The sequence below is a fragment of the Phodopus roborovskii genome, unplaced genomic scaffold, assembly GCF_943737965.1.
Source record: "Phodopus roborovskii unplaced genomic scaffold, PHOROB, whole genome shotgun sequence".
Lineage (NCBI taxonomy): Eukaryota > Metazoa > Chordata > Mammalia > Rodentia > Cricetidae > Phodopus > Phodopus roborovskii.
The window spans coordinates 259,928-272,436 of NW_026125856.1; the positions used below are offsets into that span (position 1 = coordinate 259,928).

Genomic DNA, 12,509 nt, shown 5'->3' on the forward strand with positions numbered 1-12,509 from the left:
TCTCTTGTATCCCAGGATAACTTTGGTCTTGCTACATGGTGAATCCACCTGCCACTGCCTCCTGAATTCTGGCATTGTAGGTGTACACTACCATGTCCATACCATTTGTATGGCACTGGGAAAAGGTTTGATGTGCTAGGCAAGCACTCTACCTACCATGCTTCATCCCCAGTTGAAATTCAGCTTTGTTAGCAGGTGTTTAACCTTAATTCTCTACCTTGCTCTTATTCATAGGCCTACTTACTGTACCTTTCTCTGTTGGCTAAGAAAAATATTCCTGTCTCATAGACACATGCCATGAAGAAAATGTGTGGATGATCAATTCTTTTTTAAAAACATGTTTTTTATTGTCTGGGCATGGTAGCAAGTCTCAGTGGTCCTCCTGTCTGCCCCTTAAACTTTGGGGATTATAGCTGCATGCATGTTCGATGTCTGATTTTTTTTTACACTGGTGCTGGGATCAAACTTACAACCCCATGCTTGCTCATCAAGTACTCTTATCCAATGATTCATCTTTATAGCCTTTGTGGACTTGGACTTTAATTTAAAAACTAGTTCTGATAGCCAGGTGGGGTGGTGCACACTTTTAAACCCAGCACTTAGGAGGCAGAGCCAGGTAGATCTCTGAGTTCAAAGCCAGCCTGGTATGCAGAGTGAGTTCAAGGATGGCCAGAGCTACCCAGAGAAATCATGTATCGAAAAACAAACAACAAAAGAAACAAAAAAACCTAAACTGGTTCTACTATCTCCTAGTGGGTGCTCAGGGACAAATTAGTTAACTTCTCTGAACATCAGTTTCTGCCTCTGTGAGATAAAGATGAAAGGCAATAAGATATGTAAAGCAGTTTGCCCAGCATCTGATAAAATGGAAGTGCTCAATCAACTATGCCTGCTAGCACTGTTGGTGCACTTACTTATGGCTATTAACAGAATTCTCAGCATTATTTCCTGGCTAAAACTTTCTTTCTAGAGGGAGTTGGAGAAAGGCATGTGTGGATCTTTTTGGTCCAAGGTAGCTTTAGCTAGGCACATTTGGATTCCATTCCTTGATCTGCTTTTTTACAGTATCCTCATTTGGGAAATGATGTCAGGTATAATACCTGCCCAGGAAGGTTGCAAATATGACAATAGGTTGGAAGGACTTAGCACTGTGCTGGCTACACAGAAGGACTTAGCACTGTGCTGGGTATACAGAAAGCACCCAATAAATGGGGCCCGTGATGAAGGTGATAATAACAATATAGTAAGGGACCACTACCATCTGAAGAAGACCACACTGGGAGTGCAGTGGTGATCCACACATGTGTTAAGAAGCAGCAGTTGCTGTTCCTGAAAGTCTAGCAAAGCAATGAGGCTTCCTAGACAGTAGCTATGCATTTAAAACAGACCTGTTTTGGGAGGTGTGACCAAAAAAAAAATCAGTTGAGTAGAGCATCATCCTTATTTATTTTGCCAGTCCCTTTATACCTGAGAACCTTAAAGAGAAATGTGTGATTCTAAAGTAACCCTGTTCTTCTAAGGCTCAATTTCAGTTGTTCACAACATCTTATCTGTAAGCTTTGTCAGGAGCATCATAGTGGGAAGTCTCTGCTCTTCTTTGGTGAGGTGGACGACACCTAACTTCCTACTGGCTACCACACTGGTATGGAGAAACAATGGTTCTCAAGGATATGATGTTAGAATAGGTGAACTTCTACGTGGGCTGGAGAAGCATTATCCAATAAATTCAAAGACTGAGTGTTCCTGCTGGTTCTGGAGATGTGCCCATTTACTGAAAGGTGGTAGAGGGAACGATTCTTTTGCTGTCCCTCCGTTTTCTCTTTAGTAGTCTGTTAAGTCTAATCAGGGAAAGAAAACAACCAGTTTTGCAAATGAAGCCAAGTACAAGGTTTCTATTCTTTCCCAGACTACTTGGGGTAGGAGGGTGCTGGCCAGGTTCCAAGGCACCCTGTGGGACCCCCCACCCTCCGTCCTAGCCTCAAATGTTCTTTGACTCTTTCTTTAAGGAGTACTAACCGCAGGAACGGAAGGCTTTGCCACAGGGATCTTCCAGTAACATTTCTTCAGTGTCCCAGGTATCTTTTCTCTTTTTTGGCCTACGAGCTGAGGTTATAGAAATGAAAATGAGTTTTGGTTTTGAATAAAGATTTAAGGTTAGTTTTTGACATCTAGAAAGACATACTCTATTTTCTGCTAGATTCCTTCTCTTCAGCTTTCATCCTCACTCCTTATCCCAAGACCTGTGCTCATTTTCTCCTTAGTGGCTTTGGCCAAGAGCATTGTCCCTCAGTTATGCATAACAGCTCAACCTGAGGTGATGTGATTATTGTTACTTGACAGTTAAGATATGTCAAGTGGTGGAAGAATTCCCATCTAGGTACATGGAAGTCATCATTAGCATTTAATTTTTTTTGTGTATAGTGTATGTGTGTATGTGTTTGTGTACATTCATATGAGGAGACCAAGGGTTGACTCTTCATGTTTTTTTTTTCCTTTTTGAGACAGGATTTCTCACTGAACCTAGATCTCACTGATGGATTAAGCTGGGTAGCCTGTGTCTTCCAGATGCTCCTTTCTCTACCAGCTACACCAGGCTAGGGTTACAAGTGTATACCAACAAGCCAAGCTTTTACATTGGTGCAGAGGAACCAAACTCAGGACTTCAGGCTGTCATGGAGGGCAAATTAAGCACTGAGTCATCTCCCAAGTGGCCCATCATTAGCAGTGCTAATGTCTCCATAGTGTAGATGCACCCTAATCTATTTAGTCGTCCCTGTTGTTGGGCATTTCCATTGTTTCCAACATTTAGCTCTTTTACTAGATGTTATAACTGGAATATTTTTAGTATACTTTTGTGTACTTCAGTAATTATCTCTGTAGACAGCTAAGAAATATGACTAGTAGTTTAAAGGGCTATCATATTTTGTTCTTTCTTAAAAAGATTTATTTAATGTGTATGAAGTTTTTTGTTTGCATGTATATCTGTGCACCACATTTGTGCCCGTGAAGGTTAGAAGAGGGCATGGGATCTGTAACTCCAGTCCAAGGAGTTACAGATGATTGTGAGCCACTATATGGTTGCCAGGAGCCAGACCTGAGTCCTCTGTAAGAGGAACAAGTGATCTTAACAACTGGGCATCTCTTTAGCCCCATTTTCAAAGTTCTTAATATATTGAGAAAAGGAGAGGAAGAAAAAGACAAACAATATACCCCACATAAAGGTTTTGCCAATTTGCCCTTCCACTATTGGCAAGCATAACCTTGAAGTTATTGCTATAGCCATCCAAAGGTCTTGTGTCAAGTAAGTACCGTGCTGGCCTGTCGGAAGATGGTCTCCAAGCTTTGTCCATACTTCTCTCAACAACAAACCAGAGTGTGAAATGTATGTTTCATTCTCAAAATAGGAATGCTATTGTAGAAAATATAAATATATATAACCTTCTTCTATAGCCAATTACCTTTGAAGATATTGTCATCAATAGATGGAGTTGGAGTCTGCACATCATAACATTGAGTGTTGCAAGCCTTTGTGATACTCTGAGCTCCAATTTTCCGAGAACATTCCCCTTCCTCCATGATTACATCCAGAGCAAATGTTACTGACATATTCTTTTTGGGCCTCATTCGCAGACCATCTTTCTGTATGCCAAGAAGAAGAGGCAAATTGCCAATTAGTTCTCAAGAGTCCAATTACTGACCATGGGCAGTAGCGTTTCAAAAGCCATTTACCTGTAAGATTGGCTTTAGGGGCCTAGCCTCCAGTGAGCGCTGTATTAAATGTTGTCTTGATTCAAAATGCTGTCTTTTCTCAAAGTGTCTTTGCTCAATATGTTGTCTGTGCTCCGGGTGTTGTCTTTTCTCAAAATGCTGCCTGTTGTCTTTGAGCACTCCCACTCTGTTAGCTAAGCTGAGTTCAAAAGAACAAATCAGGAGTAGAAACACAAAGTTCAAGATTTTTATTTTTGTTTTGGTACTGGGTACTGAATTCAGGGCCTTGCATGAGTGAGGCCAATGCTCTGCCACTGAGCTGTCCCAGCCTTAAACCTTCTTTCAATGCAGCTACTACCCTATCCTTTCCATAGGCCTTTGGTCAGTGACAGTGACAACAGAGCAAGAGGACATTTAGGCCTTATGCCCTAAAAACCCTGATCATGCCCGGTCTTACCTTTCCAACATTTCTATTTCTTTCTATAATTCCAGAGAATTTGGAGCAGCTGTCTAACATTCATCTTTAAAATGTTGTCAATAGGCTCCTTAAGGGGAACATGTTCCTTCTTGTCTTCCACATGGCAACTCAGGGAACAGAGGCCCTATTTTGGAGAAGCCCTAATACTGATAGGTTGGCCTTACTTTTTTTTTTCTTAACCTATATGCCACTCATCCCACTAAAATGTCTGCTAAGGCTGTTCCAGAACTGGGAGTGTACCTAGGAATGTTGATGGACACTGTCATATCCCCACTTGGAGCAACAGATTCTGAAGAATTTGCTGCTCAGAATTCAAGTACCTCTCAGAATTCACAGGTCATATTGCAGATTGACTCTCATTTGTATTAGCAGTGAATCTAATGAAAGCAGCTCACTACCTGTCTGATGAGCATCTTTCACCACTGCCTCTGATGTTCTTGGAGGTTGACATGCTCATACTAGGTGTTTGTTGTCGAGTACTTAGCTCATCGTATTGATCCCCAATAACAGATAATAGCCAGCGTAGCCCTACAACTATTGGCTGTTGGTGCCTTTTTGGGAGGTTTTTCATGGTTGAACATGGCTCCTGTAAGAAGAGAAAAGAAGGCCTCAAAATTGGATTCCTGAATTTTTGGAGTCTAAAGGCCTGAGCACTGCCATTTTAATGGCAGAGATATGTGTGTTGTGCCTAAATAGGTTCTCAACTTCCAAAGAGTCACTCAGCATTCTCATCTGGGATTGTAGATGAAGAGCATAATAAAATGGCTGTGGCGCCTTCACTGTGTGACGACCTCAAGCAAGACACTGAGATACTCCGGCCATTTAGCTTTCTCATCTGTAAAATGGGGATATTAAAATCTTACAGAACTGCTTTGAAGGCAGAGTGAGATAGTTGTTGTCATTGTCAAGTTAGAAATAATCACAGCAGATGTTGCCTGACAGGGAAAGGAACTTTGCCCCCAAGCAAGTATATGGGGCTGATGACAGACAGAGCCCTGGTTATATTAGCCAGGGCTAGGGGAAAAGACGCAAATGCTTACACTTACCACTCTGCACATGGACTTAGTCTCGTTGACTAGCCTTTCCAGAAGTAGATAGTCAATGATATCACAAGGCAAGAGGGCATCCTTCTTGTCTTGTTTGTTTGCCAGGCTAGAGCAGGGCATATACGAGAGCAGAAAAGACAAGAAGAGTAAAGTCAAGGTAGAGTCAAAGGGCAGAGAAGAGCCAGCATGGTGGTACACCTCTTTAGTCTCAGTACTTGGGAATTTAGGCTAGCCTGGTTTATACAGTGAGACTCTGTCTCGAAAACAACAGAAAACAAAACACAAACAAACAAAAAGGGGGTAGGGGAACACTAACTGTAGTGTAATTGCCACATGTCCAAGTATTGGGCTTAGATACAAATCCAGTGAGGTTAGCTAGAAAGTTTCTAGTCAGCTTTCAATTGAGTAAAACATAGTACAAATTATTTGAATCCAAGATAATCCCCAGAGCTCATTTTCCACTTCCTCTGTGTCACCTCTCAACCTTTAATTACAGTTGCTTTTTGGGATATGAACAGGTGTGGAATCTTATATCTCCAAAACCCTAGTTGGGTTGCCAATGAGGAATGATAATAGAAAAAGGGGAAGATGGGAGGGGTGAGGTGGGACAGGTTCCTGGAAGTATACGCCTGAAATGAGTACCAGTTACTGAAGTCTTGAGCAAACAGTCGAGGGAGGAAGGCATTGGAACTGTACATTGTACAAAATACAGTTTGCTGTCTGCCATAATCAAGTTACAGATCAGAGGCTCAAACCAGAAAAGAGGAAATTCAGGAAAAGTCTTTAGGAAGAGGTCAGGGTTGGGATGGGAGATCTAGATAGCATTTCTTTTAATGAAGATTCAGAATTCCTTTGTACAGTAAGGTATCATGTCCCATGAGACAGTGTATTGCAGAAAGTGGCTCTTGAAAACAGTGACCAGTTAACTAGGCCTTTCTACCTTGTTGAGCCCAAAGAGGTCTAGCTCCCTGTGACAAAAGGGCAGCCAGCCCTTAATCTTGATACCTTTGCCAAGGCACAAATTGGTAAAGGGAAGTAGGACACAAAGGCAGAAGCTTACATTAAGATGGGCTTCCCTGACACCCTTTTATCAAACATCAGGCGTGTTAAGATGATCTTCACTTCCTGTATTCGTGATAAGTCACTAGAATCCACGACGAAAACAAGCCCATGTGCCTCAGCGTAGTAGTTTGGCCATTTTTCTCGGCCTTTTAGGTCGCCATTCAGGTCATAGACAGATACTTGATAATCATCTAGTAGAAGTGTAATCTGTGTTGGTTTCATATGGCTGTGGTGTATCTTGCTAGGAATCACTGCAAACAGAAGGGGGGGAGAAGTGACCACAGTGTGGCAAAATGTAGTTAGATAGGATTGTTCATCCCTCTTGCAGAGCCTGCTCTCAGAAACCCTACTATAGCAGCCTGCTGCCCTGCTCAGATCCACCATGCATCTTTCTAGTTCTTTTTTGTTGTTGTTGTTGTTGCCTTGATTAGCCTGGGACTCACTATGGAGACCAGGCTGTCCTCGAACTCAGAGATCCACCTGCCTCTGCCTCCTGAGTGTTGGGATTAAAGGCCTAGGCCACCACTGCCTGACCAAATGCATCTTTCTAAATCACGACTTTTCTTGTGATAGCCTCCTTGCCTTTATGACTTCAGTGAATAAATTGAATGGTGGCCACCATGGACCTGGTTCCTATCCAAGTCCCTTCACACTACATGTCTCTCTTTTCCTGGGCCTTCACAAACTGCCATTCTCTTCAACATTCTATGATTGGCTCATGCCTGTTTTTTTTTTTTTATAAAATATTCATTCAGATCTTGTTTATTGTAGAAAAATTTCCCTCACTCCATCCTTAGTCTGTATAAAGTGCTTTCCACCTGGTGTTTATCGTTATTATAACACATATTAGAGTCATACATTCTATTGTTTACTTAACTGAGTTATAAACTACAATAGAAAGGTGAACTCTTAATTTTATCCCTTATATTCATGAAGTCTAGCACAGATGCTGGCACATAGATACTCAGTAAATGTTTGATGAATGAGTTCTAGTTCTTTCTCTTTGTATTTCACACACATTGGTGTTTTGCCTGCATGTATGTCTATATAAGGGTGTTAGATCTTCTAGTACTAGAGTTACAGGCAGTTATGAGCTGCCTTGTGGGTGCTGGGAATTGAACCCAGGTTCTCTGGAAGAGTAGCCAGTGCTCTTAACCACTCAGCCATCTCTCTGGCCCTAGTTCTTTCTCTTTTGTAGTTTCTTCAAGGCCCAACCATCACATTCTTTAGGAAGCCTTCTCTAACCTGCCAGCCTCTCACTGTTCCCTTTCAGCACATTGTTGAAGTAGTCTTTGACCTATTTTTTGTGCTTGCTCATTGCCTTACAGTAGGGGTTCAGCAAGTGCTTACAATGTCTATTATTATGACATTGTAATAATAATGAGGACATGAAGTGTCTCGTGTGTCTCTTCCAAGAAACCATGCCAGATGTGGGCACATTTCCCATGTAAAAGATTTGCCCAGAACATAATATCCTATAAGGGACTAGATACCTCATTCAACCCCAAATAGAAATGCATTTTATAACAGTCTTTATATTCTTCACAGCTTGTTGAACATTATTAGTTAATAATTTCAAATGTTCTCGACACTACAAGTACTCAGACTAGACCAGTGATTTCTTATTTGTAGTAGTAGATATGTCTGTAACATTTTCCATAGGGTTGCCAAAATAAATTCTTAGGCCAAATTATTAATTCTTTCATAGTTTTGGAAATATTTGAATAGTCACATATATATGTATATAATATGGCAACTATACTTCAATGTGGTTTTATAACATTTCTTCAGTTTTCATGTTTTCTGCCTTTTAATTATAACTTTCAGAAAGCATATACATTTCAGTCACTACTTCAATATGATGTTACTATCAAAATTACACGACTTAAAAACATACATATGCTGGGGCGTTGGTGGCACAGGTCTTTAATCCCAGCACTCAGGAGGCAGAGGCAGGAGGATCTACAAGAGCTAGACCCAGGACAGTCTCCAAAGCTACATAGAGAAACCTTGTTTCGAACAAAAAACATATATATATATATATATATATATACACATACATATATACATACACACACATACATACAAGTAGAGTTATACAGACCTACCAAATTGTACTTGTGTATTTAGGTATATATATATATATATATATATATATATATATATATATGTGTGTGTGTGTGTGTGTGTGTGTGTGTGTGTGTGTGTGTGTGTGTGTGTATAAATAGCAATTAATAAAAAAAGAGGCCATGAATTTGAAAGACAGAAAAGAAGGGTATATTGAAGTGTTTGCAGGAAGGAAAATGAGGGAGGAAATGATGTAATTGTATTATAACCTCAAAAAAAAAAAAAAAGTAAAAAGAAGAGGTGAATATGTTAAAACTCCAAAAGATAATTTTAAAATCTTGTTTTCTTTGTCTAAGAACATTTTATTATTTCTTTTATATCAGAACATAAACATTCCCCTGTTTTGTTTTCTTCTTTTTACTTAAAACTAATTTTTCAATAGTTCAGTCTGTTTCTGATGATGCTAGACGCTAAACACTACAGGAAGTAGTTCCTTGTAAATTTTCATTTATCTTACTTTCTCTTAATTTATAAATCCTTTGAGGGCAATTTCCAACACTCATTCATCTCTTTATCCCTGGCTGAGTGTTTCATGAAGTATGGTTTAGGAGTAGTGTGCTTCAGAGTTTCATGGATGTACTTATTAACACTTACCCTGGACCAAATGACTCAAGAGCTCAGGATCTCTAAGCTTGAGATGGAAGAACCTGTACCATTTGTAACAAAGTGGCTATGCAACATGGTCCTGGTGTGATTCTTCTACACTTTAAAGCTCTTGAATCATTGCTCCTGATAGCTATTAAACTTGGGTGTGGTTGTGTCTCAGCATCACCTGATGAGAATGAGATGCACGGGCCCTCACCAAACTCAAATATGGGAGCTTCCTGATGCTGGATTAAAGCTGCCTGGGCTTCCCGAGTGACTTTGATCACTGCCTCATTGTTCTCTAACTTTACCTTCCCAGGCTTCTAAAAACCTGTGTTGCTAGTCTTTATTCTCTGAGATTTGGATTACATAGGGTGGTGCTGAAGCATTATGTTGTTTTTAAAGCACTTGGGTTGGGCCTGGACAAATGGTCCATTGCTTAAGAGCATTTTGAGCTCTTCTAGATGAACTTGGGTTCCTGCACCCTCATGATAGCTCAAACCTGTCTATAGTTTCAGTTCAGTATCTAATCCCCTCTTCTGGTCTCTGTGGGCCCTGCCTGCTATGTACATGGTACACATACATACATGTAGGAAAAACACACATACATATAAAATAAATAAATTTTTAAATTATACAGGTGATTGGGATGTACAGTCAGATTTGAGAGTCATAGATCTCAATGTTCTGATTTAGGGCACCTGTCATTGTTCATGCTCGAGTTTCTTGTCTCATGTGACCATGCCATGCAAAACAATTGTAGTGAATGGTGTCATCAATAATGATGGCTTGCATGCCAAACTGTTTTGTAGCTGGTGTCTTTAAAAGTCCATACAGGTTACTATCTGTAGACTGGAATTTCATTCCTAGACAATTAGCTGTTTGTGGCATTCACCTTTGAAAAACACAGGAAAGGAGAAGTGAGCTATTCAATTTTAGGTACAGAGAAACCTACTAGATTGACTTTAAGTGGACCTGCATGAACAGAAGTGGCTCGAGACAGTCTGTAGAATGTGACATCAGTGCCTATTCATATGTCGCTGGGAATGAAGTCACTACCATAAACCAGTGCATTTGTGAACCAGCCCCAAGTTATTCACTGAGCACAAGGCAAGTTATGCAGCAACAGGCTACATCCACTCTGCTCCAGGAGTTAGAACAGAAAACAGCCACTTGCCTCAGACGAATAGCTTGTGGCTAATTGCAGATGAGTGCTTCCCACAGCTGTCCAGCCCTCAGAAACACCTCAGAAGTTCTCATGGTGTGGGTTCCCAGGTCCCACCCAGACCAATTGGGAATCCAGGGCTGAGGCAGCTGGAGCTCTAGTAAACTATCCCCATTCTTGTCAGGAATCTTGTGACTTGTCCTGCCTAGTACTTTGACTTTCCTCTCACTGCTTACTGTTGATCATTTCTGCCTGTCAGTATTGGAAGATGCAAGGAGTAAAGTGTGCTACATCTAAGGGGGTACGTGGGGCTGAGGGAGAAGCTCTGAAAGGGCAACATGGAGTCTCTGGGGGAATGGTGGAGAACTTCCTTCTATTCCAGGAGTAATAATTGAAGATATTGACAGCATAGACTTAGTGGGGGAAAGATCCATTTCTTCTCATGGGGTTCATGACTTAGGGGTGGATTAGAAATTGTGCAAGGATCTTGAGATAAGTGCATGCTAGAGGGTGTGAGCACGGACTGAGGTGCAGGGAATAAAGGAGGGCTTTCCTGTTATAAATTGAGGGGCTTGGTTAAGTAGATGACAGAGGAATTAAAATGCAGGAAATGAGCCCTTGTGAAGTACAGCGGTGTGGCACAGGAATGGCAGAGCATTTGCTCTTGTTGTATCAGAGGATTGTGTGTGAAGAATTTGGAAACGGAGCTGGAGGAGGACCCAGAGACATACACAGGACCTTGTGTGCTGCTAGAGGTAGGTGAGTTTCACTTCAAAAACAGTGGGGCAACATGGAGCAACACCGAGCAGGGAAGTGTCACGATTAGATTTTTGCATCTCTTTTATAATTAGAGGAACCAGTAGAAATAACCAGATCAGCCAGAGTTCACTGTAGTTGAAGGAAACTGAAACAAAACAAAACAAGAACAAAAAACAAAACCAAATAGACCATGGGCACAGGTGTCAGGGTAACCATTTCTTAATACTTTGCTGAGGGTTGCCAGGTTATATAAAACTCAACCATGTCACCGCACTTCTATATTGATTCAATAAACATTGATGGTGGGCCAGATTCTGTGTTGACCTTGGACTGATTAATGGGTAGTTGTCACGAGTATAGCAGCTTCCTTCAGTGCTATGTGACTGCTTCTGGAAATGTCCAGGGATTGGAGATGTACTATACTTGAACTGACAACATGCCTCAAACTCTAACTTTCAGTATCAGCTGTCACAGAGTTTTGTGTTACTACATTTCTTTATTACTCTACACTTGTCTCTCATCTAGACCAAATTACACATGAATTGAACTCTGAAACTAGACAGCATTTCAAACACACTATGCTTCAAAATTGACTACAATGTTTTACATAGCTTAAGCACATTTATACTGATATCATGTGAAGACTTTCAATGAGGAAATCTTATAAAGGGAGCAGGTGACAGCCACTCTATAAACAGCTTGTTAATACCTAATGAGAAGACTGAGATATTTATCTTTACAAGAGAGAAACTAAGGGCCAGGAAATAAAGCTAAGGTGGTATGAATATTTCCAGCAGACCCACACCAGAAACTAATCTCACATCTTTGAAAGGCCTCCATAAGATGACTTTTGCCTGAGTTTTCCAAGCCAATGACAATGACAGTCACATTCCTGGAAGAGGGAAAGAAAAATTAGTCAAAGCCACAAACCTCTTAATGTTTAGATTAAAGAATTCTATTCTTTCTCAGTGTTTGAAGCTTTGCTTGTAATAGTCTCAACCCATATATCATAAAAAGCCCTACCACAGTGGCAGGAGTGGTGTGGCAACCCCTCCCAAATCCTCCGAGGATGCTTTCCCTTCCTGACACCCTGTTTATAGAATGGTCATCCTCTCTCAACTCTGCTTCAAATCTTGTGCTTGCTGTCTAATTATTTCCCAAATGAGTCAGGTTTTTTCCCCTTGTAAAACTTTAGGCAGATACTTGTGAAATAATTCTAAATTGGGTGTAGAAAAGTAGCTGTAATGTTACCTGTGTTTTACTTCTGTGACCTTTTGACGAGACCAGCAGGCAGTCAAAAGCCGGAACATGATTCAGCTTGGTTCTTAAATATTAAGGGACAAAAGTAAATGGCAAATCACATCAATTGTGAATGACATCAATTTGTCATCATGCAGATGCTGATAAACAGAAAGTCTGTGACTGTTACCATTCCATTGCATCATTCAGCCCACCCTAACTTGTGAATGCCATAGAGGGGAGGCTGGCTATCCTGACTTCCAGTGACAGTTTTATGGCAATATGTAGCTTCCTCCAAACTAGAGTGACTTGTCACTAAAACAACCCAACACACAGACAC

General features: G+C 40.8%; 1 protein-coding gene across 1 annotated transcript; it reads right to left on the reverse strand.

Moving 5' to 3' along the window:
- Positions 1 to 1,677: 1,677 nt before the first annotated feature.
- Positions 1,678 to 12,257, reverse strand: Arl13a (ADP ribosylation factor like GTPase 13A). The gene is made up of 9 exons (XM_051178819.1): positions 12,182 to 12,257; positions 11,752 to 11,822; positions 6,293 to 6,545; positions 5,233 to 5,338; positions 4,585 to 4,772; positions 3,730 to 3,907; positions 3,459 to 3,639; positions 2,017 to 2,103; positions 1,678 to 1,838 (listed from the first exon to the last, which is right to left on the reverse strand). The coding sequence occupies exons 1-9, from the start codon at positions 12,238 to 12,240 to the stop codon at positions 1,822 to 1,824; spliced, it is 1,140 nt and encodes a 379-aa protein (XP_051034776.1). The 5' UTR covers positions 12,241 to 12,257; the 3' UTR covers positions 1,678 to 1,821.
- Positions 12,258 to 12,509: the final 252 nt, after the last annotated feature.